We start from the raw sequence: 24,222 nt of genomic DNA, 5'->3' as shown, positions 1-24,222 counted from the left end.
GAAGGGAAGGGGGTTGGGTGCTGGTGGGGTATAGTGTGTGGAAGGGAAGGGGGTTGGGTGCTGGTGGGGTATTGTGTGTGACAGGGAAGGGGGATGGGTGCTGGTGGGGTAGTGTGTGGAAGGGAAGGGGGTTGGGTGCTGGTGGGGTATTGTGTGGAAGGGAAGGGGGCTGGGTGCTGGTGGGGTATAGTGTGTGGAAGGGAAGGGGGTTGGGTGCTGGTGGGGTCTAGTGTGTGGAAGGGAAGGGGGTTGGGGGCTGGTGGGGTATAGTGTGTGGAAGGGAAGGGGGTTGGGTGCTGGTGGGGTATTGTGTGTGACAGGGAAGGGGGATGGGTGCTGGTGGGGTAGTGTGTGGAAGGGAAGGGGGTTGGGTGCTGGTGGGGTATTGTGTGGAAGGGAAGGGGGCTGGGTGCTGGTGGGGTATAGTGTGTGGAAGGGAAGGGGGTTGGGTGCTGGTGGGGTATTGTGTGTGAAAGGGAAGGGGGTTGGGTGCTGGTGGGTTATAGTGTGTGGAAGGGAAGGGGGTTGGGTACTGGTGGGGTATAGTGTGTGGAAGGGAAGGGGACTGGGTGCTGGTGGGGTATTGTGTGTGAAAGAGAAGGGGGTTGGATGCTGGTGGGGTATTGTGTGTGTAAGGGAAGGGGGTTGGGTACTGGTGGGGAATTGTGTGTGAAAGGGAAGGGGGTTGGGTACTGGTGGGGTATAGTGTGTGGAAGGGAAGGGGGTTGGGTGCTGGTGGGGTAGTGTGTGGAAGGGAAGGGGGCTGGGTGCTGGTGGGGTAGTGTGTGGAAGGGAAGGGGGATGGGTGCTGGTGGGGTATTGTGTGTGAAAGGGAAGGGGGTTGGGTACTGGTGGGGTATTGTGTGTGAAAGGGAAGGGGGTTGGGTTCTGGTGGGGTATTGTGTGTGTAAGGGAAGGGGGTTGGGTACTGGTGGGGTATAGTGTGTGGAAGGGAAGGGGGTTGGGTACTGGTGGGGTATAGTGTGTGGAAGGGAAGGGGGCTGGGTGCTGGTGGGGTATTGTGTGGAAGGGAAGAGGGCTGGGTGCTGGTGGGGTAGTGTGTGGAAGGGAAGGGGGCTGGGTGCTGGTGGGGTATAGTGTGTGGAAGGGAAGGGGGTTGGGTGCTGGTGGGGTATAGTGTGTGGAAAGGAAGGGGGTTGGGTACTGGTGGGGTACTGTGTGTGAAAGGGAAGGGGGTTGGGTTCTGGTGGGGTATAGTGTGTGGAAGGGAAGGGGGTTGGGTGCTGGTGGGGTATAGTGTGTGGAAGGGAAGGGGGTTGGGTGCTGGTGGGGTATTGTGTGTGAAAGGGAAGGGGGTTGGGTGCTGGTGGGGTATTGTGTGTGAAAGGGAAGGGGGTTGGGTGCTGGTGGGGTATTCTGTGTGAAAGGGAAGGGGGTTGGGTGCTGGTGGGGTATTGTGTGTGAAAGGGAAGGGGGTTGGGTGCTGGTGGGGTATAGTGTGTGGAAGGGAAGGGGGTCGGGTGCTGGTGGGGTATTGTGTGTGAAAGGGAAGGGGGTTGGGTGCTGGTGGGGTATAGTGTGTGTAAGGGAAGGGGGTCGGGTGCTGGTGGGGTATTGTGTGTGAAAGGGAAGGGGGTTGGGTGCTGGTGGGGTATTGTGTGAGAAAGGGAAGGGGGTTGGGTGCTGATGGGTTATAGTGTGTGGAAGGGAAGGGGGTCGGGTGCTGGTGGGGTATTGTGTGAGCAAGGGAAGGGGGTGGGGTGCTGGTGGGGTATAGTGTGTGGGAGGGACGGGGGTTGGGTGCTGGTGGGCTATAGTGTGTGGAAGGGAAGGGGGTTGGGTGCTGGTGGGTTATAGTGTGTGGAAGGGAAGGGGGTTGGGTGCTGGTGGGTTATAGTGTGTGGAAGGGAAGGGGGTTGGGTGCTGGTGGGTTATAGTGTGTGGAAGGGAAGGGGGTTGGGTGCTGATGGGTTAGAGTGTGTGGACGGGAAGGGGGTTGGGTGCTGATGGGTTATAGTGTGTGGAAGGGAAGGGGGTTGGGTGCTGGTGGGTTATAGTGTGTGGAAGGGAAGGGGGTTGGGTGCTGGTGGGTTATAGTGTGTGGAAGGGAAGGGGGTTGGGTGCTGGTGGGGTATAGTGTTTGGAAGGGAAGGGGGTTGGGTGCTGGTGGGTTATAGTGTGTGGAAGGGAAGGGGGTTGGGTGCTGGTGGGTTATAGTGTGTGGAAGGGAAGGGGGTTGGGTGCTGATGGGTTATAGTGTGTGGAAGGGAAGGGGGTTGGGTGCTGATGGGTTATAGTGTGTGGAAGGGAAGGGGGTTGGGTGCTGGTGGGTTATAGTGTGTGGAAGGGAAGGGGGTTGGGTGCTGGTGGGTTATAGTGTGTGGAAGGGAAGGGGGTTGGGTGCTGGTGGGTTATAGTGTGTGGAAGGGAAGGGGGTTGGGTGCTGGTGGGTTATAGTGTGTGGAAGGGAAGGGGGTTGGGTGCTGGTGGGTTATAGTGTGTGGAAGGGAAGGGGGTTGGGTGCTGATGGGTTATAGTGTGTGGAAGGGAAGGGGGTTGGGTGCTGATGGGTTATAGTGTGTGGAAGGGAAGGGGGCTGGGTGCTGGTGGGGTATAGTGTGTGGAAGGGAAGGGGGTTGGGTGCTGGTGGGGTATAGTGTGTGGAAGGGAAGGGGGTTGGGTGCTGGTGGGGTATTGTGTGAGAAAGGGAAGGGGGTTGGGTGCTGGTGGGGTATAGTGTGTGGAAGGGAAGGGGGTTGGGTGCTGGTGGCGTATTGTGTGAGAAAGGGAAGGGGGTTGGGTGCTGGTGGGGTATAGTGTGTGGAAGGGAAGGGGGTTGGGTGCTGGTGGGTTATAGTGTGTGGAAGGGAAGGGGGTTGGGTGCTGGTGGGTTATAGTGTGTGGAAGGGAAGGGGGTTGGGTGCTGGTGGGTTATAGTGTGTGGAAGGGAAGGGGGTTGGGTGCTGGTGGGTTATAGTGTGTGGAAGGGAAGGGGGTTGGGTGCTGATGGGTTATAGTGTGTGGAAGGGAAGGGGGTTGGGTGCTGATGGGTTATAGTGTGTGGAAGGGAAGGGGGTTGGGTGCTGGTGGGTTATAGTGTGTGGAAGGGAAGGGGGTTGGGTGCTGGTGGGTTATAGTGTGTGGAAGGGAAGGGGGTTGGGTGCTGGTGGGGTATAGTGTGTGGAAGGGAAGGGGGTTGGGTGCTGGTGGGTTATAGTGTGTGGAAGGGAAGGGGGTTGGGTGCTGGTGGGTTATAGTGTGTGGAAGGGAAGGGGGTTGGGTGCTGATGGGTTATAGTGTGTGGAAGGGAAGGGGGTTGGGTGCTGATGGGTTATAGTGTGTGGAAGGGAAGGGGGTTGGGTGCTGGTGGGTTATAGTGTGTGGAAGGGAAGGGGGTTGGGTGCTGGTGGGTTATAGTGTGTGGAAGGGACGGGGGTTGGGTGCGGGTGGGTTATAGTGTGTGGAAGGGAAGGGGGTTGGGTGCTGGTGGGTTATAGTGTGTGGAAGGGAAGGGGGTTGGGTGCTGGTGGGTTATAGTGTGTGGAAGGGAAGGGGGTTGGGTGCTGATGGGTTATAGTGTGTGGAAGGGAAGGGGGTTGGGTGCTGATGGGTTATAGTGTGTGGAAGGGAAGGGGGCTGGGTGCTGGTGGGGTATAGTGTGTGGAAGGGAAGGGGGCTGGGTGCTGGTGGGGTATAGTGTGTGGAAGGGAAGGGGGTTGGGTGCTGGTGGGGTATTGTGTGTGACAGGGAAGGGGGATGGGTGCTGGTGGGGTAGTGTGTGGAAGGGAAGGGGGTTGGGTGCTGGTGGGGTATTGTGTGGAAGGGAAGGGGGCTGGGTGCTGGTGGGGTATAGTGTGTGGAAGGGAAGGGGGTTGGGTGCTGGTGGGGTATAGTGTGTGGAAGGGAAGGGGGTTGGGAGCTGGTGGGGTATAGTGTGTGGAAGGGAAGGGGGTTGGGTGCTGGTGGGGTATTGTGTGTGACAGGGAAGGGGGTTGGGTACTGGTGGGGTAGTGTGTGGAAGGGAAGGGGGTTGGGTGCTGGTGGGGTATTGTGTGGAAGGGAAGGGGGCTCGGTGCTGGTGGGGTATAGTGTGTGGAAGGGAAGGGGGTTGGCTGCTGGTGGGGTATTGTGTATGAAAGGGAAGGGGGTTGGGTGCTGGTGGGTTATAGTGTGTGGAAGGGAAGGGGGTTGGGTACTGGTGGGGTATAGTGTGTGGAAGGGAAGGGGACTGGGTGCTGGTGGGGTATTGTGTGTGAAAGGGAAGGGGGTTGGATGCTGGTGGGGTATTGTGTGTGAAAGGGAAGGGGGTTGGGTACTGGTGGGGAATTGTGTGTGAAAGGGAAGGGGGTTGGGTACTGGTGGGGTATAGTGTGTGGAAGGGAAGGGGGTTGGGTGCTGGTGGGGTAGTGTGTGGAAGGGAAGGGGGCTGGGTGCTGGTGGGGTAGTGTGTGGAAGGGAAGGGGGCTGGGTGCTGGTGGGGTTTTGTGTGTGAAAGGGAAGGGGGTTGGGTACTGGTGGGGTATTGTGTGTGTAAGGGAAGGGGGTTGGGTACTGGTGGGGTATTGTGTGTGAAAGGGAAGGGGGTTGGGTACTGGTGGGGTATAGTGTGTGGAAGGGAAGGGGGTTGGGTACTGGTGGGGTATAGTGTGTGGAAGGGAAGGGGGCTGGGTGCTGGTGGGGTATTGTGTGGAAGGGAAGGGGGCTGGGTGCTGGTGGGGTAGTGTGTGGAAGGGAAGGGGGCTGGGTGCTGGTGGGGTATAGTGTGTGGAAGGGAAGGGGGTTGGGTGCTGGTGGGGTATAGTGTGTGGAAAGGAAGGGGGTTGGGTACTGGTGGGGTATTGTGTGTGAAAGGGAAGGGGGTTGGGTGCTGGTGGGGTATAGTGTGTGGAAGGGAAGGGGGTTGGGTGCTGGTGGGGTATAGTGTGTGGAAGGGAAGGGGGTTGGGTGCTGGTGGGGTATTGTGTGTGAAAGAGAAGGGGGTTGGGTGCTGGTGGGGTATTGTGTGTGAAAGGGAAGGGGGTTGGGTACTGGTGGGGTATTGTGTGTGAAAGGGAAGGGGGGGGGGTGCTGGTGGGGTATTGTGTGTGAAAGGGAAGGGGGTTGGGTGCTGGTGGGGTATAGTGTGTGGAAGGGAAGGGGGTCGGGTGCTGGTGGGGTATTGTGTGTGAAAGGGAAGGGGGTTGGGTGCTGGTGGGGTATAGTGTGTGGAAGGGAAGGGGGTCGGGTGCTGGTGGGGTATTGTGTGTGAAAGGGAAGGGGGTTGGGTGCTGGTGGGGTATTGTGTGAGAAAGGGAAGGGGGTTGGGTGCTGGTGGGGTATAGTGTGTGGAAAGGAAGGGGGTTGGGTGCTGGTGGGGTATTGTGTGAGAAAGGGAAGGGGGTTGGGTGCTGGTGGGGTATAGTGTGTGGAAGGGAAGGGGGTTGGGTGCTGGTGGGTTATAGTGTGTGGAAGGGAAGGTTGGGTGCTGGTGGGTTATAGTGTGTGGAAGGGAAGGGGGTTGGGTGCTGGTGGGTTATAGTGTGTGGAAGGGAAGGGGGTTGGGTGCTGGTGGGTTATAGTGTGTGGAAGGGAAGGGGGTTGGGTGCTGGTGGGTTATAGTGTGTGGAAGGGAAGGGGGTTGGGTGCTGATGGGTTATAGTGTGTGGAAGGGAAGGGGGTTGGGTGCTGATGGGTTATAGTGTGTCTAAGGGAAGGGGGTTGGGTGCTGGTGGGTTATAGTGTGTGGAAGGGAAGGGGGTTGGGTGCTGGTGGGTTATAGTGTGTGGAAGGGAAGGGGGTTGGGTGCTGGTGGGGTATAGTGTGTGGAAGGGAAGGGGGTTGGGTGCTGGTGGGTTATAGTGTGTGGAAGGGAAGGGGGTTGGGTGCTGGTGGGTTATAGTGTGTGGAAGGGAAGGGGGTTGGGTGCTGATGGGTTATAGTGTGTGGAAGGGAAGGGGGGTGGGTGCTGAGGGGTTATAGTGTGTGGAAGGGAAGGGGGTTGGGTGCTGGTGGGTTATAGTGTGTGGAAGGGAAGGGGGTTGGGTGCTGGTGGGTTATAGTGTGTGGAAGGGAAGGGGGTTGGGTGCTGGTGGGTTATAGTGTGTGGAAGGGATGGGGGTTGGGTGCTGGTGGGTTATAGTGTGTGGAAGGGAAGGGGGTTGGGTGCTGGTGGGTTATAGTGTGTGGAAGTGAAGGGGGTTGGGTGCTGATGGGTTATAGTGTGTGGAAGGGAAGGGGGTTGGGTGCTGATGGGTTATAGTGTGTGGAAGGGAAGGGGGTTGGGTGCTGGTGGGTTATAGTGTGTGGAAGGGAAGGGGGTTGGGTGCTGGTGGGTTATAGTGTGTGGAAGGGAAGGGGGTTGGGTGCTGGTGGGTTATAGTGTGTGGAAGGGAAGGGGGTTGGGTGCTGGTGGGGTATTGTGTGTGAAAGGGAAGGGGGTTGGGTGCTGGTGGGGTATAGTGTGTGGAAGGGAAGGGGGTTGGGTGCTGGTGGGTTATAGTGTGTGGAAGGGAAGGGGGTTGGGTGCTGGTGGGGTATAGTGTGTGGAAGGGAAGGGGGTTGGGTGCTGGTGGGTTATAGTGTGTGGAAGGGAAGGGGGTTGGGTGCTGGTGGGGTATAGTGTGTGGAAGGGAAGGGGGCTGGCTGCTGGTGGGTTATAGTGTGTGGAAGGGAAGGGGGTTGGGTGCTGGTGGGTTATAGTGTGTGGAAGGGAAGGGGGCTGGCTGCTGGTGGGTTATAGTGTGTGGAAGGGAAGGGGGTTGGGTGCTGGTGGGGTATAGTGTGTGGAAGGGAAGGGGGTTGGGTGCTGGTGGGTTATAGTGTGTGGAAGGGAAGGGGGTTGGGTGCTGGTGGGTTATAGTGTGTGGAAGGGAAGGGGGTTGGGTGCTGGTGGGTTATAGTGTGTGGAAGGGAAGGGGGTTGGGTGCTGGTGGGTTATAGTGTGTGGAAGGGAAGGGGGTTGGGTGCTGGTGGGTTATAGTGTGTGGAAGGGAAGGGGGTTGGGTGCTGGTGGGGTATAGTGTGTGGAAGGGAAGGGGGTTGGGTGCTGGTGGGGTATAGTGTGTGAAAGGGAAGGGGGTTGGGTGCTGGTGGGGTATAGTGTGTGGAAGGGAAGGGGGTTGGGTGCTGGTGGGTTATAGTGTGTGGAAGGGAAGGGGGTTGGGTGCTGGTGGGGTATAGTGTGTGGAAGGGAAGGGGGTTGGGTGCTGGTGGGGTATAGTGTGTGGAAGGGAAGGGGGTTGGGTGCTGGTGGGGTATAGTGTGTGGAAGGGAAGGGGGTTGGGTGCTGGTGGGGTATAGTGTGTGGAAGGGAAGGGGGTTGGGTGCTGATGGGTTATAGTGTGTGGAAGGGAAGGGGGTTGGGTGCTGGTGGGGTATAGTGTGTGGAAGGGAAGGGGGTTGGGTGCTGGTGGGGTATAGTGTGTGGAAGGGAAGGGGGTTGGGTGCTGGTGGGGTATAGTGTGTGGAAGGGGATAATACTGTAAGATTTATAACAATAGCAGCATAAAAGTTTTGTTGTCAGACTTCATCTAATGAAGAAATCCGTGTTGACAACTGTGGAAGTTTGAGTACATGTACAACCTACCTATTTTAATCTCAAGAAGTTTTTTTTTTAGTTAATGCAATAAATGCAGTATATTTTATTATTGTAATGACAGATATAAAATACTGTTTCAACTATTAACGCAGCGGCATTTTATGGTTACTTTGATTAATTTTTCTGTGGTTTATTTTACGTTTGTTCGGGCCAAACAGCAGAAATAGATGTAATTGGAGTTTAAGAATTGACTCCCTGCCACTCATCTCTAATTAACAGCAACTAGAGTAACCGTCGTAATTAATACATCACAGCAGTAAACCTGAGCATCACATGATAAAGAAACTGATTGGGTAGGTCAAGGAGCTGGGTTTTTTTTATAGTATATCTGTTATTTCTTGTGTGATACTAATACAATGATTATGTGATTTGTCTGCCTCAACGGCAACTAGCTGTGGCCCTACTGTCTCTTCCCATAGCCTCAGAAACTTGCATTGTACAATGTACTGTGACTCACCACTCACTGTCCCTAGTGGGTGATGAGTCGCTAATAACAAGCTACCACTTAATTATTATATTAGTAACCTCGTTCTAATTATCATTGATGCCACATGGTGTCTGTAATAACTTGAACAAGAATGTTAATATAATGATTAACTACTACCTTGTCATGGACGACTCACCATCCACTGGAACCACTCATCACACAGTAGGGCCTGACCTGTTAGCTATCTTGTACGGCACACTACCAACTAAGGAAGACCCTGGTAGCTCACGTACGACTCACCTCCTACTGCGGCCGATTTTGACCCTACCTATGGCCCATTTGAACATTTGTACAGTCAAAGTCATGATAACATGAAGCGTTACCAATAAGGGCTCCAAAACCAAATTATCAGAGACAAGCACATGACAAGCATCAAATGGACGGAGGTAAGAAAAACACTCAAGGAGATGAAATAGATATCTGCGAGTTAACGGGTCGATGTTGGCAGGGATGACACTCAAGGGCATACGAGACTCTGCCTTAGTAAGGTTCTGCTGGTTAACTGGATGACACTGGAAAGGAAGACACTCATGCTCGATATAAAGAAAGTTTACACTGGATTTTAATTTGTTGTTTCAGCAGCAATCTGTTCTCACCGACAATCCTGATGTAACGGTCATAACTTATAAAATTAATTACGTGGCGTCAATGATAACTGGTGTAAAGATACTGATATAATAATTACATGGCATCATTGATAACTGGAGCAAGGATACTGATATAGTGACTCACGAAATCGTAATGACACGATTGCAAACAAACCAGGGTACTGGTGGGGATTGAACTCGCGGTGAGTGAGTCGTAAAACTCCAGACCGACGCATTAGCCACCGGGCCAACTGGCTATAATAAGATTCATCCAACTAGGTATATTCATACACCATAGGAAGGTTAGCTGGCGGGAGATTCATCTCTAAAAACTTGCATTTGTGGTCACACTGGTGCCTCTGCTAACCTTCCTATGATGAATATATATACCTAGTTGGATGAATCTTATTGTAGCCAGCTGGCCCAATGACTTACGCGTCCGTCTGGAGTTTTACGACTCAATCACCGCGAGTTCAATCCCCGCCTGTACCGTGGTTTACTGATATAATGATTGACAGCAATGATAATTTGAGCAGGGTTATTAATATAACGATTACGTGGCGTCACTGATAATTGGAGAAATGATACTTATATAATGATTAGTGGTAACTTGTCATGGACGACTCACCACACACTAGGGACAGTGGGTGGTGAGACACAGTACATTCTTCTCGTACTATGAAAGCTTCTGGGACTGTGTGGAAATTATTATATATACAGTACGGTTATAATTATAACGTTAATTTCTAAAGGGGTGAACCGGTAAGCCAGCTGAAGGTCTTAGTCAGATGACCAAAAGGCCCAACTGCTGGTCACCATATGACTTAAAACCCGCACCAGGAAACACTCGTCCTGTTTCCTGACAAATCTTACCTAACGTAACCTGAGGAAAAAACAGTAGGGTCACGGCTAGTGTCCGCTGAAGCATACCAGTCACAGAAGTGATGTTCTTTAAACCTTACCATTAAAGCCTCGTGGCCCAGTGATCACGTATATATATCTTGAGTGAGTTAGTACCCCCTACCACGCTGATGACGCTATACTAAATGTTGTAAATGTCTGGAGCCACTTACTTTACATAACAGTTATTATAATGCCGAGGCAGGTCTATAAGAGCTATAAAAATAAAATATTGAGGGTAATCACTGGTCATGGGTGGTCTGATAAACAGATACCAGATTTTGATAAAGCACTTATGGGGCGTGGGAAATCTTTGAAAACTTTCGTAGTGTGATAGTGGATTTTGGATGCGTAGAACTATCTCTCTGGTGAAACAAAACACGTGTAACTCGTGTTAATAATTTTTTTTTTTTAATCTTTACATGTGTTGGGCGTATACCAAGAAATTGATAGTTTTAGACTGCACACCTTCACAACCTTTGTTAACCTGGTGATGTCCTCCCCGACCTTCCTATTATAAACAATAAGGGCTGACGGCTTTGCCGTTTCTGAATCTCTAAATTTAGAATGTTTTCACATAATACCGGAGTCAATCCAAAATCTATATGCCCTGAAATATTTTTCAGACTCTTGAACTGCGCTAAAACCATTTTCTGCAGAAAGGAATTCTCGCTTTCGATGATAAAAATCATTTATGTACCATAATATGTGATTGAAGCAACAAAGTGAAACAGAACTTGTTAATCATTTACGGATTTTGAGATTTAGTTATATCTTGTTGAAAAACCATTTCCAGCATCAATATTTAGATTGCTTATGTGAAAGTTATTATTATTATTATTATTATTATTATTATTATTATTATTATTATTATTAGTATTATTATTATTATTATTATTATTATTAGTAGTAGTAGTAGTAGTAGTAGTAGTAGTATGTGAGCAAATCACCTGCATGAGACTTATTATCTGCAAGTAATTTGTGGGACTTAGTCACAGTAGGTTGTTGAACTGTAACTCCCTCGACTGCCCACTTCTTCACCACTCTCACAAAAAACTAGACCTGACATTAAATTAATAATTATAATATTAAAACCAGCTACTCTGGTAATTAAAATGGTGTGGGCTGTATAGGATTAGGCATGCTGGCTACACAAAATATAAATGGTATTAACACTTACCATTTAATTACTGTAGATGGATCACACCACAACACCTACCTAACACCTAGACCTTACACTGGCCAGCTAGTGATTTAAATGTAAGAACTAGTGGTGCACTTCCCTGTGAGTGATGTTCCACCATTCACATACATTTCTTGAGGTCCTGCAAATTTCCTGTCCCAATTCTTCAGCAGGGGATATTAACATGGGCTCCTATTACAAATTCAGGCCGAAACACCCCAACCACACAACAACCAAATTCTGTAAATTCAACATTGTAATCTTTATAGAGAATAAACTTTGAATTTGAATTTGAATTTGAACGTTGACAAAACCTACTACATTATGTTTGGTAGCAGAGCAGGAGATGCGCAAATTAACATTAAGATCGACAACACTCTAATTACCAGGCATAATGAGGGCAAATTCCTAGGCCTATACCTCGATAAACAACCTGAACTTCAGCACCCATATCCAACACATAACCAAAAAAGTATCCAAAACGGTTGGGATCCTCTCCAAGATACGATACTACGTGCCGCAAACTGCCCTTCTCACACTATACCATTCACTTATATATCCATACCTCACCTATGCTATCTGTGCTTGGGGTTCAACTGCAGCAACACACCTAAAGCCAATAATAACCCAACAAAAAGCCGCAGTAAGAATAATCACTAAATCCTATCCCTGGCAACACACCCCCCACTCTTCATAGATCTAAACTTACTCCCTGTTCAGTACATCCACACTTACTACTGTGCAATCTACATCTACAGGACCTTAAATTCCAGTATTAACCTTGACCTAAAACGCTTTCTTGATAGTTGTGACAGAACCCACAGGCACAACGCCAGACACAAACATCTCTATGACATTCCCCGTGTCCGACTAAACCTTTACAAAAATTCAATGTATGTCAAAGGCCCTAAAATCTGGAACACCCTACCTGAAAATTCCAAAACTGCAGACACATTCATCACCTTCAAAACTACCATCAGAAAACATCTTATCTCCCTGATACACCCTGTCAACTAATAATACGAATACCACCTGGTGGTTCACACTTACACTCACTCACCCATTTGACCATAAACAGAAATATCAATCTCAATCTCAAAATAATGAATCTTAACTAGTCATAAGTTGGCCTGTGATACTCCAATACTGAAACTATGTAAAGTGCCAAAACAAAAGCATTCACATTGCTAAACTCACAACTAGTATTTAGTCACTTAGCCATAATACCAACTTATCTCATAATTTTGTAACATTTTAAACCTAAGATTTAATATAAGTCTGCCCGAAATGCCTAGCCATGCTAGGCGTTCTAGTGGTTCACTCTGTAATTATCATTTTACTACATGTAAACCACACAATAACCAAATTCTGTAAACTCAGCATTGTAATACTTAAAGAGAATAAAGTTTGAATTTGAATTTGAAAAAAACAAAAAAAAAAAAAAATGGCCTCGGAAGACACCGAATTACATTGCACAATAAAGTCCAGTGCTCACACATTAAATGCAATCGCGGGGTCGCCATCTGGAGAAGATCTGGGCTGGAAGTACGAACCTACATGAATTAAATTCAAAATGGCGTCTCCCCCGCATTACTCCCCGGCTCTTCCACATCCCCCCTCACTCGAAATTTTTTGAAGGGTCCAAATAGCATCACATTTTATTACGTAATTATTATATTTTTCAAATTTAAACATGTTAAATTTAGGAAAATTAAAAAATCTTCACAGCTTAGAAAAAATCTGCAATTTAACTACCCTAATTGCCTATGTTCTCTTAGAACCATTGTACGGATTTTATACTAGTATGTAAAAGTGATTTGTAGACATCTTAAGGTTCAATTTAGTTTATATTACTCAAGATAGTAAACATCAGTCCCAGTAATCTTTTATGGTGACTAACAATACCTACAACATTTTTTTTACAAAATTTGTGTAACTATATTGCTTATTAAGACACCCATCACGAACCATGTTTTTCCCGTCATACCTCATCAACACGCTGGACATACATTTTTTTTTTATGTAATACAAATTTTTTTGTAAGTAGTGATCTAAGGAATTAGAGCTACCCCCCCCCCCTCCCCTTTGCTGAATACGCTTTTGTTCCATTCCCAGGCACTGACTCCCTACGGGTCTAGTGCATCCCCATGAATATAACACAGTTCTTCCATAATACGTGAAAACTTCTCGATTTTTTTCTCGCTAGGCATTTCGTAATGCATTTTTTAAAGACCAGGTATGTCTTCACAACCAATAGTTATGGTTTAATGGACATTTATATTAAAATCATTTTGCTGATGATTGCTCAATCTGAACTTTCCACCAATTAGTAATTTTTTGATAATTTTAAATATCCCAGAAGGACCTTCATGTAGTTGCTTGAGTTTTTTTTCTTCCTCCATCTTTTAGTTTTTATTTCGCCTGTTACAAGAGAAAGCCTCATCCAATCAGCTTCAAATTTTCAGTGCTGGTGTATGGTAACTAGGGCAAGATTACATGTGCAGTAGCCCTTTGATCGAAGTTTAATCCATTCCCAGTATCCTGGAATACCTCTGATAACTTTCTAAACCCACTGAGGCATAGCTTCAAATGTCCCCCCCCCAAAAAAAAAAGTAGCTACCTAATTCAACCATAGAGAGTAAAAATCAGTTGTGTACATGTACACCTGCCAGTTGTATGTGGAAAATAGTGAGAAATTTTCACACCGTTTTGCACATACAACGTAACATATATCAGCTGATACATATTATGGCCAGGATAGTACCCATTAAGTTTCCTTTGTGTGCGTGCAAATTTGTCAAATTTTACATAAACCAGTTACATTAGGTTATCTCAAGTTAAATCTGCACTATGTACTTTCATGTACCCATAACATCTGTGTGCCCTCAGTACCATCTTTTTTTAATGAAAAGTTTGGGTTGATTTTGGTGTTGGTATCAGTTTATCTTTTTATTTGTTGGAGGAAATCGGGAGAATTGAAACAGTGCTTTTCATGTGATAATTTCCAAGTGCCTTATCTGATTACCTTCAATGTTGATAACTTGATGCACCGAAGGAGGGGTTTCAAACTTTATGTACCAGTGTATTTTAGGCTTTAAACTTAATGTGCCAGTGTATTTTAGGTTTCAAACCTAATGTGCTTATGTATTTTAGGCTTCAGACTTTATGTGTCAGTGTATTTTAGGATATTGGTCTCTCTAAGATAACAAGACAAGGCCTCTTCAGTTTACCTTTAAAGCCGGTGATTTGGGCTGTATAAGTTTTAATTTGCCATTTTTATCGTGGAAATTATGATGTTAATTTCTATTCCATTCCACACGAACTATTAAATCTTTGCACCAAATTCATCTTAAACCAGAAAATAGTAGAGCCTACAAGACTAGAAAATACGCTGGACCTCATCTTCACTAACAACGACGATCTGATATGTAATATAACTGTATCAAAGACAATACACTCAGATCACAACATAATAGAGGTACAGACATGTATGCACAGGACTTCTGACCAGCAAAATGTGAGCAGTCATGAAGGTCTCTTCACGAAATTCAATTTCAATAGCAAAAACATACAATGGGATCAAGTAAACCATGTCCTATATGAAACAAGCTGGGAAGATATCTTAAACAACATGGATCCTAACATTTCTCTTGAAAAAAATAATTCTGTGGTTCTTGAAATCTGCTCAAGACACATTCCATTAAGAAAAAGAAAGAGAAGATGTAAACTAGAAAGAGAGAGATGCTCCCTATACAGACGAAGGCGAAGAGTCACAGAGCTGCTGAGTGGGACCAATATATCGGAAATGCGAAGGGAGGCACTAGTCAATGAAATTGCAAATATCAAACTTAGGCTGAAGGAATCTCACAGGAGACAAGAATCACAGGAACAACTAAAAGCCACATAGGAAACTGAAAAAAAAAGAAAAACAAAATACTTGTTCTCTTATGCGAAATCTAAGGGAAAAACAACACCCAGTATTGGGCCCCTGCTTAGGCGGGATGGGACATACACAGATGACAGCCAAGAAATGAGTGAGATACTAAAGTCCCAATATGACTCAGTGTTCAGCGTGCCACTGCCCATACTAAGGGTTGACAACCCAAATGAATTCTTTATGAACGAAACCCAGAATTTGGACATCCCAAAAATCTCGGATATTATTCTAACTCCACAAGATTTTGAAGAGGCAATAAATGATATGCCCATGCACTCTGCCCCAGGCCCAGACTTATGGAACTTTGTGTTCATCAAGAACTGCAAGAAGCCCCTATTGCGTGCCTTCAGCATTTTACGGAGAGGGAACATGGACACAGCGGTCATCCCACACACACTAAAAACAACAAACATAGCCCCACTCCACAAAGGTGGCAGTAAAGCAATTGCAAAGAACTACAGACCGATAGCAACAACATCCCACATCATAAAAATCTTTGAGGGCTCTAAGAAGCAAGATCGCCAACCACCTAGATACCCATCAATTACACAACCCAGGGCAACACGGGTTTAGAGCAGGTCGCTCCTGCCTGTCCCAGCTACTGGACCACTATGAAAAGGTCCTGGATGTTGTAGAGGAAAAACAAAATACAAATGTAGCATACACAGACTTTGCAAAACCTTTCAACAAGTGTAACCATGGTGTGCTAGCGAACAAAATGCGTGATAAAGGAATAACAGGAAAAGTTGGTAGATGGATCTATAACTTCCTGACAAATAGAACACAAAGAGTAATAGTAAACAGAGTAAAGTCCCAGGCAACCACAGTAAAAAGCTCTGTTCCACAAGGCACAGTACTCGCTCCCATTCTATTCCTTATCCTCATTTCTGACATAGACAGAGATGTAAGTCATAGCTTCGTGTCTTCCTTTGCGGATGACACCCAAATTACCATGGCAGTGACCCCCATCGAAGACACCGCGAGACTCCAAGCGGACATCAACCAAATCTTCGAATGGGCCACTCAAAACAATATGAAGTTCAACGAGGAGAAATTTCAACTACTCAGATATGGAGAACTTGAGGAAATTAAAAATGTGTCAGGGTATACTACAAATTCTAACCATACAATAGAGTGGAAAAGTAATGTGAAGGACCTGGGAGTGATAATGTCAGAGGACCTCGTCTTCAAAGACCACAATAATGTATCTACCTCATCTGCTAGGAAAATGGTAGGATGGATAATGAGAACCTTCAAAACTAGGACAGCCAAGCCCATGATGATTCTCTTCAAATCGTTTGTGGTCTCTAGGCTGGAATACTGCTGTACACTAACGGCCCCCTTCAAGGATGGCGATATTGCAGACCTGGAGAGTGTACAAAGAACTTTCACGGCACACATAAGCACGATGAGGCACCTAAATTACTGGGAAAGGTTGAAGGTCTTTGATCTGTATTCCCTGGAACGCAGGCGAGAGAGATACGTGATAATATACACTTGGAAGGTCCTGGAGGGATTGGTACCAAACCTGCACACGAAAATCACTTTCTATGAAAGCAAAAGATTCGGCAGGAGATGCAACAGTCCCCCAATGAAAAGCAGGGGCGCAACGAGTACATTGAGAGACAACACAATAAGTGTCCAGGGTCTTAGGCTGTTCAAGTACCTCCCAGCCTACATAAGGGGGATTACCAATAGACCCCTGGTTGTCTTTAAGAAGGCACTGGACAGGCACCTAAAGTCAGTACCTGACCAACCAGGCTGTGGTTCGTACGTCAGCTTGCGTGCGACCAGCAGTAACAGCCTGGTTGATCAGACCCTGATCCACCACGAGGCCTGGTCTCAGACCGAGCCGCGGGGGCGTTGTGAAGAGCCGCAGCTTCCACCCTAGTCCCACCTTAGGGTGGGCGAAGCACCAGACGATGCCATATTGTCTGTTCCGTCAGGTAGAGGCTCGGAGTGGACAGAAGTATGAGAATTTCATAAAGAACAAATAACAAGGGAAAATCACTAGAATATGAGAGAACAGAAGGTAGCGCTCTATTCTCTTGGAAGTATGCTGCCACCACCTGCTCTTTTAATAGTGAAGAGATAAAAGTAGCCATAGTCATAGAAGGAAGGAAAACACGGAGTTTGGGTTACAGCAGGATAAAACCCAGTGAGAAACAATAGAGGATAGTTATAATAAGATAGGGGTCCTGATAAGTACTGGCTCTTAGGGTAGCTTGGCCTGACAACTGAGCAGTAGGCACTTTATCAGGGGCTTGACTCTCCCAAAAAATTATATCAATATGTTACTTAATTTAATCTGAAAACAAATGGGCCTAATACACATGGCTCAAAGGGGGAAGTAAAACATACTCAGATAAAACCACTTACAATTTAATAAACGCATTACAAGGAAATCTGAATTTGTTAGCACCAAAGAAACGAAAGAATTATTAGCATCAAATACCTAACATTATAGCAGAACAGACTTATTGACATTAGAAATACCTCCACACATTAGTTCCCAAGGAACTCCATTGCTTTACCGTACTGTCTAGGGTTACCTCCCTTGTTTTAAATGCCTTGATACATTTCTTCTTCGAGCTGCTGCTGAGATCTTTCTTAATCCCAGAATGCAAGCCAAGACTGATCCTCCAGGGCAAGGGTTTTCAAGGTCTCTAGAAAACTATCTCCTTTCCTCAGTATCTCTTCAGTCATCCACGCACTTCTATAAATTTGTATGCAGCTCTTCGGGGAAGGGGGGTAGCCTGGTTGCTGCTAAACCTTGTTAGCAGCAGAATACGTGTATATGAACAGTCAAAAAAAAAAAAAAAAAAAAAAAAAACTGCTTAAACCGACAAAGGAGATGGGCGTGGAGGCTAGTCTACGAAGTTCTCCTTGTACAAGAATTCTCGTGAAAACATATTGGAACTTCCAATAATAGAAAAACAACATGCGAGGGGGATCACTATTCAAATATATTTCTTTAGTTAATTTACAGCTCTTACAGTAATAGTGATATTTTACTCATATACAGATGACTACACTAATAATAATAATAATAATAATAATAATAATAATAATAATAATAATAATAATAATAATAATAATTGTGGAATATTTAAAATTACCTGGATGAATCTCATTAGATACATACCATTAATGTTAACAAAGATAATTATTCTTTATCAAAGTTACAGAGACAAGTAGTAATTTTGGGACACCTAGGTCGCAAAAAATGTCCTCCCTCGATACCTACCACTGTCATATCTCCACAAGTCACTCTGGACCTATATTAATTTTAAATGAAATATACATCACCAGGAATTCTGTTACAACATTAAAATAAATATGTGGACTGTACGTTAATTTTAATAAATGACTACATATACACTGAAGGAGAATTTATAATAATACCACTCACCAATTTGTCTGGAGATTACTTGGTGTGTCATACACAAACCCCTGCCTAAAATATGAAGAAAATACTGGCCAGAATTTCAACATAAATAGACATGACTTAACTGGGGTTCCCTGGCTGTCCTGTCCACTCGCCTTCTCAAGTTATGCAGGATTGCAATTCCAACAATTTGTGCTCCTATTTGGGAAGTTTCAATCACAATTTAACCTCCAGAGCGACGAAATTTATGCATATTTCACTAGCGTGCCTTTTGCCCAGTTCAAAACAATGGCGTCTCTCCCCAGCGACGCTCACCATTTTCGCTGGTTCTTTATTTATTTACAAATTAAGTTTTATTACCTACAATATATTCCAGCAATTTACATACAAAATACACTGTTTTCTCGGAAAATATACAATATTTTCCATAATAATAATAATAATAATAATAATAATAATAATAATAATAATAATAATAATAATAATAATAATAAATAATACTGATAGTACTTTTTCAATTAAACATTTAACTTGTTCTGCATTATATTTCAATACAACATTTATGGTAGATGACATTACCTATGTAGTTTTTTAATTAAACTGCACTTATTTCTTTCACCCGAGTTACAGAACTATGTACATAGTAAATAGGTGAGGATATAGACAAGAATACACAGCGAGGACAGTCATGAAATTTTCACAACGAATATTTATCACACTTTACATAAGTAAAGCTTGAGGGGCTGATTTGCTTTATTACAGTTGACCCCCGGAACCCTCTCCGGGTATGTGATGATTTGTGAATACCTCTTCTAATTCGCTTCAAATCTACAATGATAATTTTAAACTGCATTACGAACTTAGGATGCACTTTGAACTATTCCTGTTGCGAGCATTGAGGAACAAAGGGCTAGGGTTATGCAGTACGGGGATACCTTTCTCTAATAGCGCAGCGACCGAAATACATCGTTCCGATTTAGTTTCTCTAGCGGTTTTTCTAAATAACGCTTTTAAATATATTATCAGCAGTCTACCAAATCATGCTGCATCTGTTTCATTAGGATAGAAGACTATGTTGAATACCTGATGTTAGTGGCAAGAAATGTAACATATATTCTCTTGGAAAATGAAGTGAATTTTTCTGAGCTGATAAGTTGGAGATATTTTCCTTCCTGGTAACAAGTACGACCATGGACTCTTTAATATGTAGGTCATCAGTATACAACCAGCCCAGAGATGCGGCAAGTATGACTCCGAATAGTTGAGGTTTTAAATACTTGAAATAATGTTTTTATTTTTCATAAAGTGCTTCGCATGTTTTTTTAGTCATTTTTAAATGTTGGTAAGGTTTATTTGGTGTTTATACGAGCATCCAAAGGTCTCTGAGTGCTCTTGTATAACCTTTGTAAGTTACTCATAATTTGTTTTCATTGGCTTAAAGGTTTTACTTTGAACGTTAACAAAATTATACATAATTCGACTATCTGCAATGGTTCTTAATATATTTTATCTGCAGTGCTTCTAAACATATTTTCTCTCTTCAACAGTCCATTGAAATCAATAAAAGAAATATACAATGGTAAAAAATAATTAATTCTTGTACTTGTTGACGTTACTGTTGTTACACTTACCTCCAATGTTTGTGTCATTTTGTTATAACAAGCGGCACAGTCTGGAGACCACCTTACTTCAGTTGTACAGTGTTACCTGTGTCTTCCAGTATCTTAACAACCGGCAGAAGATTTTAATGTCTTATTTATAAGTTTCTTAAAAGTGATGCAAATAAAGTTTTCAAGCCATCGGTATATTTTCTTGCTCTCACACTCGCCAGAAGCAAAACGCTGAAGTCAAAGTTAATATTAATACGCGTGATTATAGCAAAACAAGAAAGTCAATGAAACTTGGAGTTTATCAGAGGACTGAGACGTTGTTGTAGGCCGGTGGGGTGTGAAGTACTGGGCAACATCTTGAGACCAGCTGCCACATATGATGTGTCAGTGATCATGTGTTTATATCTTCCTCTGATAATACAGATGATAATCTGAGTGTGTGTTCTCCATACTGCAGTGACGTGTAGGTCCATTTGTGTCTTCCGTGCCTCATAAGAATAAGAAAATTTTGAAGTAGACCACTAACCACAGTTAAATATTATTTCCTTGAATTTTTATTGATTAGGTTTATAAGACATTCGTGAAGACAGCGTTAATAACGAAGTACCGTTCGTGTCAGTTAAAGATAATGGAACTAATGACATTCTAATAAGGTATACTTGGTCATCATTCTAGATTTTTCAGAACTCTTCCCCTCAAAACAGAAAATTTTGGTTCCTCAAAACTATGCGAAGAGTGTTTGTAATGATCTTTCAAGAATCACAGTAGTAGGCTAAATTACATTGCACTTGTTATAATAAGGTTACCTGGATTACCTGGAGGTTACCTGGAGGTTACCTGGAGGTTAGGTAAGCTTTCAAATGTTCTTTTGGTACAAAAGAACCTAAATGAACATTTATGTACAAAAGAACAAAAATGAAAAAAATGTATCTTTAAACGTGATAAATTAGACACATGTGCAAGAGTTGCACATGTGTCTAATTTATCAACTTGTCGGTTCTCTGAACCATTCATCTACATCTTCAAACGTAAAAGAGAAAATTTAGAAAGGACTAAATTTTAAATAAGTTCTTGTAATAAAGTTGGTAGAATTACCGACAATATGTAAAGTAAAAGGACACAAGTGCAACTAATGTGACATTTATTGTGGCAACGTTTCGCTCTCCAGGAGCTTTATCAAGCCATTACAAACAATACATGGACACAGAGGGTATAAAGGCTCAGAGTGAGGTGAATACTAGTGAGGTACCATTCCGATGTTCACTAGTGGTAGTAGTAGTGGTAGTGACAAAAGCAATTAATTCGTACATGAGTAAAAGGATATAAAAGCTATTACTTGGGTAACATAAAAATAGGTTGGACAAATATAAACTGGAATGAGGCAGGTTGTTTCAGTGTTCACTCTCTGTGCTTTGTGTAGTATAACAGGAGAGACTATGTGATGGCAGGGTTTACTGTTTTCAGGAGGATTCTTGCTAAGACTTCGGAGATGGTGAAGCTGCCGTTGTTTTGTTTAATTGTATTCGAAACAGCGATCAGTGCTGATTCAAGGCACTTGCGTGTGCGGAAATTAGTTTCTTTTATCACTAATTGGGCGTCTCTGAATTTCATAAGATGATTGGTGGAATTTCGGTGTTGTACACAGGCGTTGTTTAAGTTGTCGTTCCTACATGCGTATATGTGTTCATTGAGGCGGGTGTCGAGGTTTCTTGCTGTTTCACCTACGTAGATCTTGTCACAGCCTCCACAGGGTATAGTGTAAACTCCTGCATTGACTGGTTCGTGGTGCTTGGGTTTTGTCCTGGTTAGATCCTTTATTGAAGTGGTAGAAGCGATGGCGACTCTGGTGTTAGCTTGTGAAAGTACTTTTGAGACGTTTAGTGCAACCTGGCTGTTGGGAAGAATTATAACTTTGTTGGGAGCGGTGTTGATGCGTGGAGAATTGATGATCTGAAGAGCTCTTTTCTTGCAGTCTTTGATGAAAAAAGAAGGAAATTGTAACTCAGTGAATGTTTGGTGAATGTAAGTACATTCCTCGTCAAGAAACTCAGGACTACAAATTCGGTATGCTCTTAGGAAAAACCCGATGATGATGCCTCTTTTGGTCTTGGTATCTTGACTGGAATAGAAGTGTGTGAGATCATTTTTATTGGTGGGTTTCCGATAAACTTGAAATCTTAGGTTGTTGTCTACTTTGTGAATGAGGACGTCGAGGAAAGGTAGCTTGTCATTGGACTCTTCTTCTAGTGTAAACTGAATCGCTGGTTCAACTGCGTTGAGCCTTGCCTGAAGATCCCGTACATCAAAACGTTTTGGAGTTATTACGAGGACATCGTCCACGTAACGTAACCAAGTGACGCTTGAAGGGATGATGTTGGCGAAGTGTTCGGACTCTAGGTGTTCCATGTATAAGTTGGCTAGGACGGCACTTATTGGGGACCCCATTCCCATGCCGTAGGTTTGTTTGTAGAGCTTGTTATTGAAGGAAAAACAGTTGAAGTTAACACAGAGTTCAATCAAGTCAACAAAATCTCCGGGAGGTAAAGGAAGATTAAGGTCCTGGTTGACTTTACGTCGTAGAACCTCGATGGCTTTTTTGGTAGGTACTTTTGTGAAGAGGGAAGTCACATCCAAACTGCTTAGTTTCTTGTTACGGATGGAGAGGTTACGGATGCGGTTGAGAAGGTCGCCTGAGTGTTTAAGATGAGCGGGGCTGATGGTCCCCAGAAGGCAGGAAAGATGTTTGGCAAGAACTCCGGCTAGTTTGTGTGGAGCACTGCCTATTCCTGACGTGATTGGTCTGAGAGGAATATTGTGTTTATGGGTCTTGGGTAAACCATACATGTGTGCTGGTTTAGGGTTGCTTGGTAACAAGTACAGAAGTTTCTTCCCTTCTCTAGTGCGTTTGAGTATTTGTCTGCTTTTGTATAGAAAGTCTTTGGTGAGCGTCTCCCACTGTTGAGTGCTGATAGGTTCGTATGGGAATGGGAATGGGGTCCCCAATAAGTGCCGTCCTAGCCAACTTATACATGGAACACCTAGAGTCCGAACACTTCGCCAACATCATCCCTTCAAGCGTCACTTGGTTACGTTACGTGGACGATGTCCTCGTAATAACTCCAAAACGTTTTGATGTACGGGATCTTCAGGCAAGGCTCAACGCAGTTGAACCAGCGATTCAGTTTACACTAGAAGAAGAGTCCAATGACAAGCTACCTTTCCTCGACGTCCTCATTCACAAAGTAGACAACAACCTAAGATTTCAAGTTGTGCAAGAAAGGTATAAAATACCGACAATATGAAAGTTAAGACACATGTGCAACATCTGGATATCTTTATTGTAGACGTTTCGCCATCCAGTGGCTTTATCAATACAGATTCTAGGACATAATAGGAAGACAGTAGAACTATATACAAAAGATGAGGTAATCAGTCCCTCGGCCTTGGAGTTAGTGTTCACAGCATCGTGGTGGAAGAGAGTCTGGACTCTCCTCCACCACGATGCTGTGAACACTAACTCCAAGGTCGAGGGACTGATTACCTCATCTTTTGTATATAGTTCTACTGTCTTCCTATTATGTCCTAGAATCTGTATTGATAAAGCCACTGGATGGCGAAACGTCTACAATAAAGATATCCAGATGTTGCACATGTGTCTTAACTTTCTAAGATTTCAAGTTTATCGGAAACCCACCAATAAAAATGATCTCACACACTTCTATTCCAGTCAAGATACCAAGACCAAAAGAGGCATCATCATCGGGTTTTTCCTAAGAGCATACCGAATTTGTAGTCCTGAGTTTCTTGACGAGGAATGTACTTACATTCACCAAACATTCACTGAGTTACAATTTCCTTCTTTTTTCATCAAAGACTGCAAGAAAAGAGCTCTTCAGATCATCAATTCTCCACGCATCAACACCGCTCCCAACAAAGTTATAATTCTTCCCAACAGCCAGGTTGCACTAAACGTCTCAAAAGTACTTTCACAAGCTAACACCAGAGTCGCCATCGCTTCTACCACTTCAATAAAGGATCTAACCAGGACAAAACCCAAGCACCACGAACCAGTCAATGCAGGAGTTTACACTATACCCTGTGGAGGCTGTGACAAGATCTACGTAGGTGAAACAGCAAGAAACCTCGACACCCGCCTCAATGAACACATATACGCATGTAGGAACGACAACTTAAACAACGCCTGTGTACAACACCGAAATTCCACCAATCATCTTATGAAATTCAGAGACGCCCAATTAGTGATAAAAGAAACTAATTTCCGCACACGCAAGTGCCTTGAATCAGCACTGATCGCTGTTTCGAATACAATTAAACAAAACAACGGCAGCTTCACCATCTCCGAAGTCTTAGCAAGAATCCTCCTGAAAACAGTAAACCCTGCCATCACATAGTCTCTCCTGTTATACTACACAAAGCACAGAGAGTGAACACTGAAACAACCTGCCTCATTCCAGTTTATATTTGTCCAACCTATTTTTATGTTACCCAAGTAATAGCTTTTATATCCTTTTACTCATGTACGAATTAATTGCTTTTGTCACTACCACTACTACTACTACTACTACCACTAGT

The 24,222-nt window shown here is 44.7% G+C and overlaps 1 protein-coding gene across 1 annotated transcript in view; it reads right to left on the bottom strand.

The window, feature by feature from the left end:
- Nucleotides 1-19,990, bottom strand: part of LOC128685386 (sodium-dependent noradrenaline transporter) — a 136,072-nt gene extending 116,082 nt beyond the window's left edge. Inside the window, exon 1 of the mRNA XM_053771901.2 lies at nucleotides 19,651-19,990. Within this exon, the coding sequence (XP_053627876.2) occupies nucleotides 19,651-19,668 (18 nt within the window). The 5' untranslated portion in view covers nucleotides 19,669-19,990. The remainder of the gene's footprint in view (nucleotides 1-19,650) is intronic.
- Nucleotides 19,991-24,222: the final 4,232 nt, after the last annotated feature.

This window comes from Cherax quadricarinatus, chromosome 8 (genome assembly GCF_038502225.1).
Source record: "Cherax quadricarinatus isolate ZL_2023a chromosome 8, ASM3850222v1, whole genome shotgun sequence".
Classification (NCBI taxonomy): Eukaryota; Metazoa; Arthropoda; class Malacostraca; order Decapoda; family Parastacidae; genus Cherax; species Cherax quadricarinatus.
The sequence above is the reverse complement of the archived record's forward strand: the minus strand, read 5'-3'. Positions and strand labels throughout refer to the sequence as shown.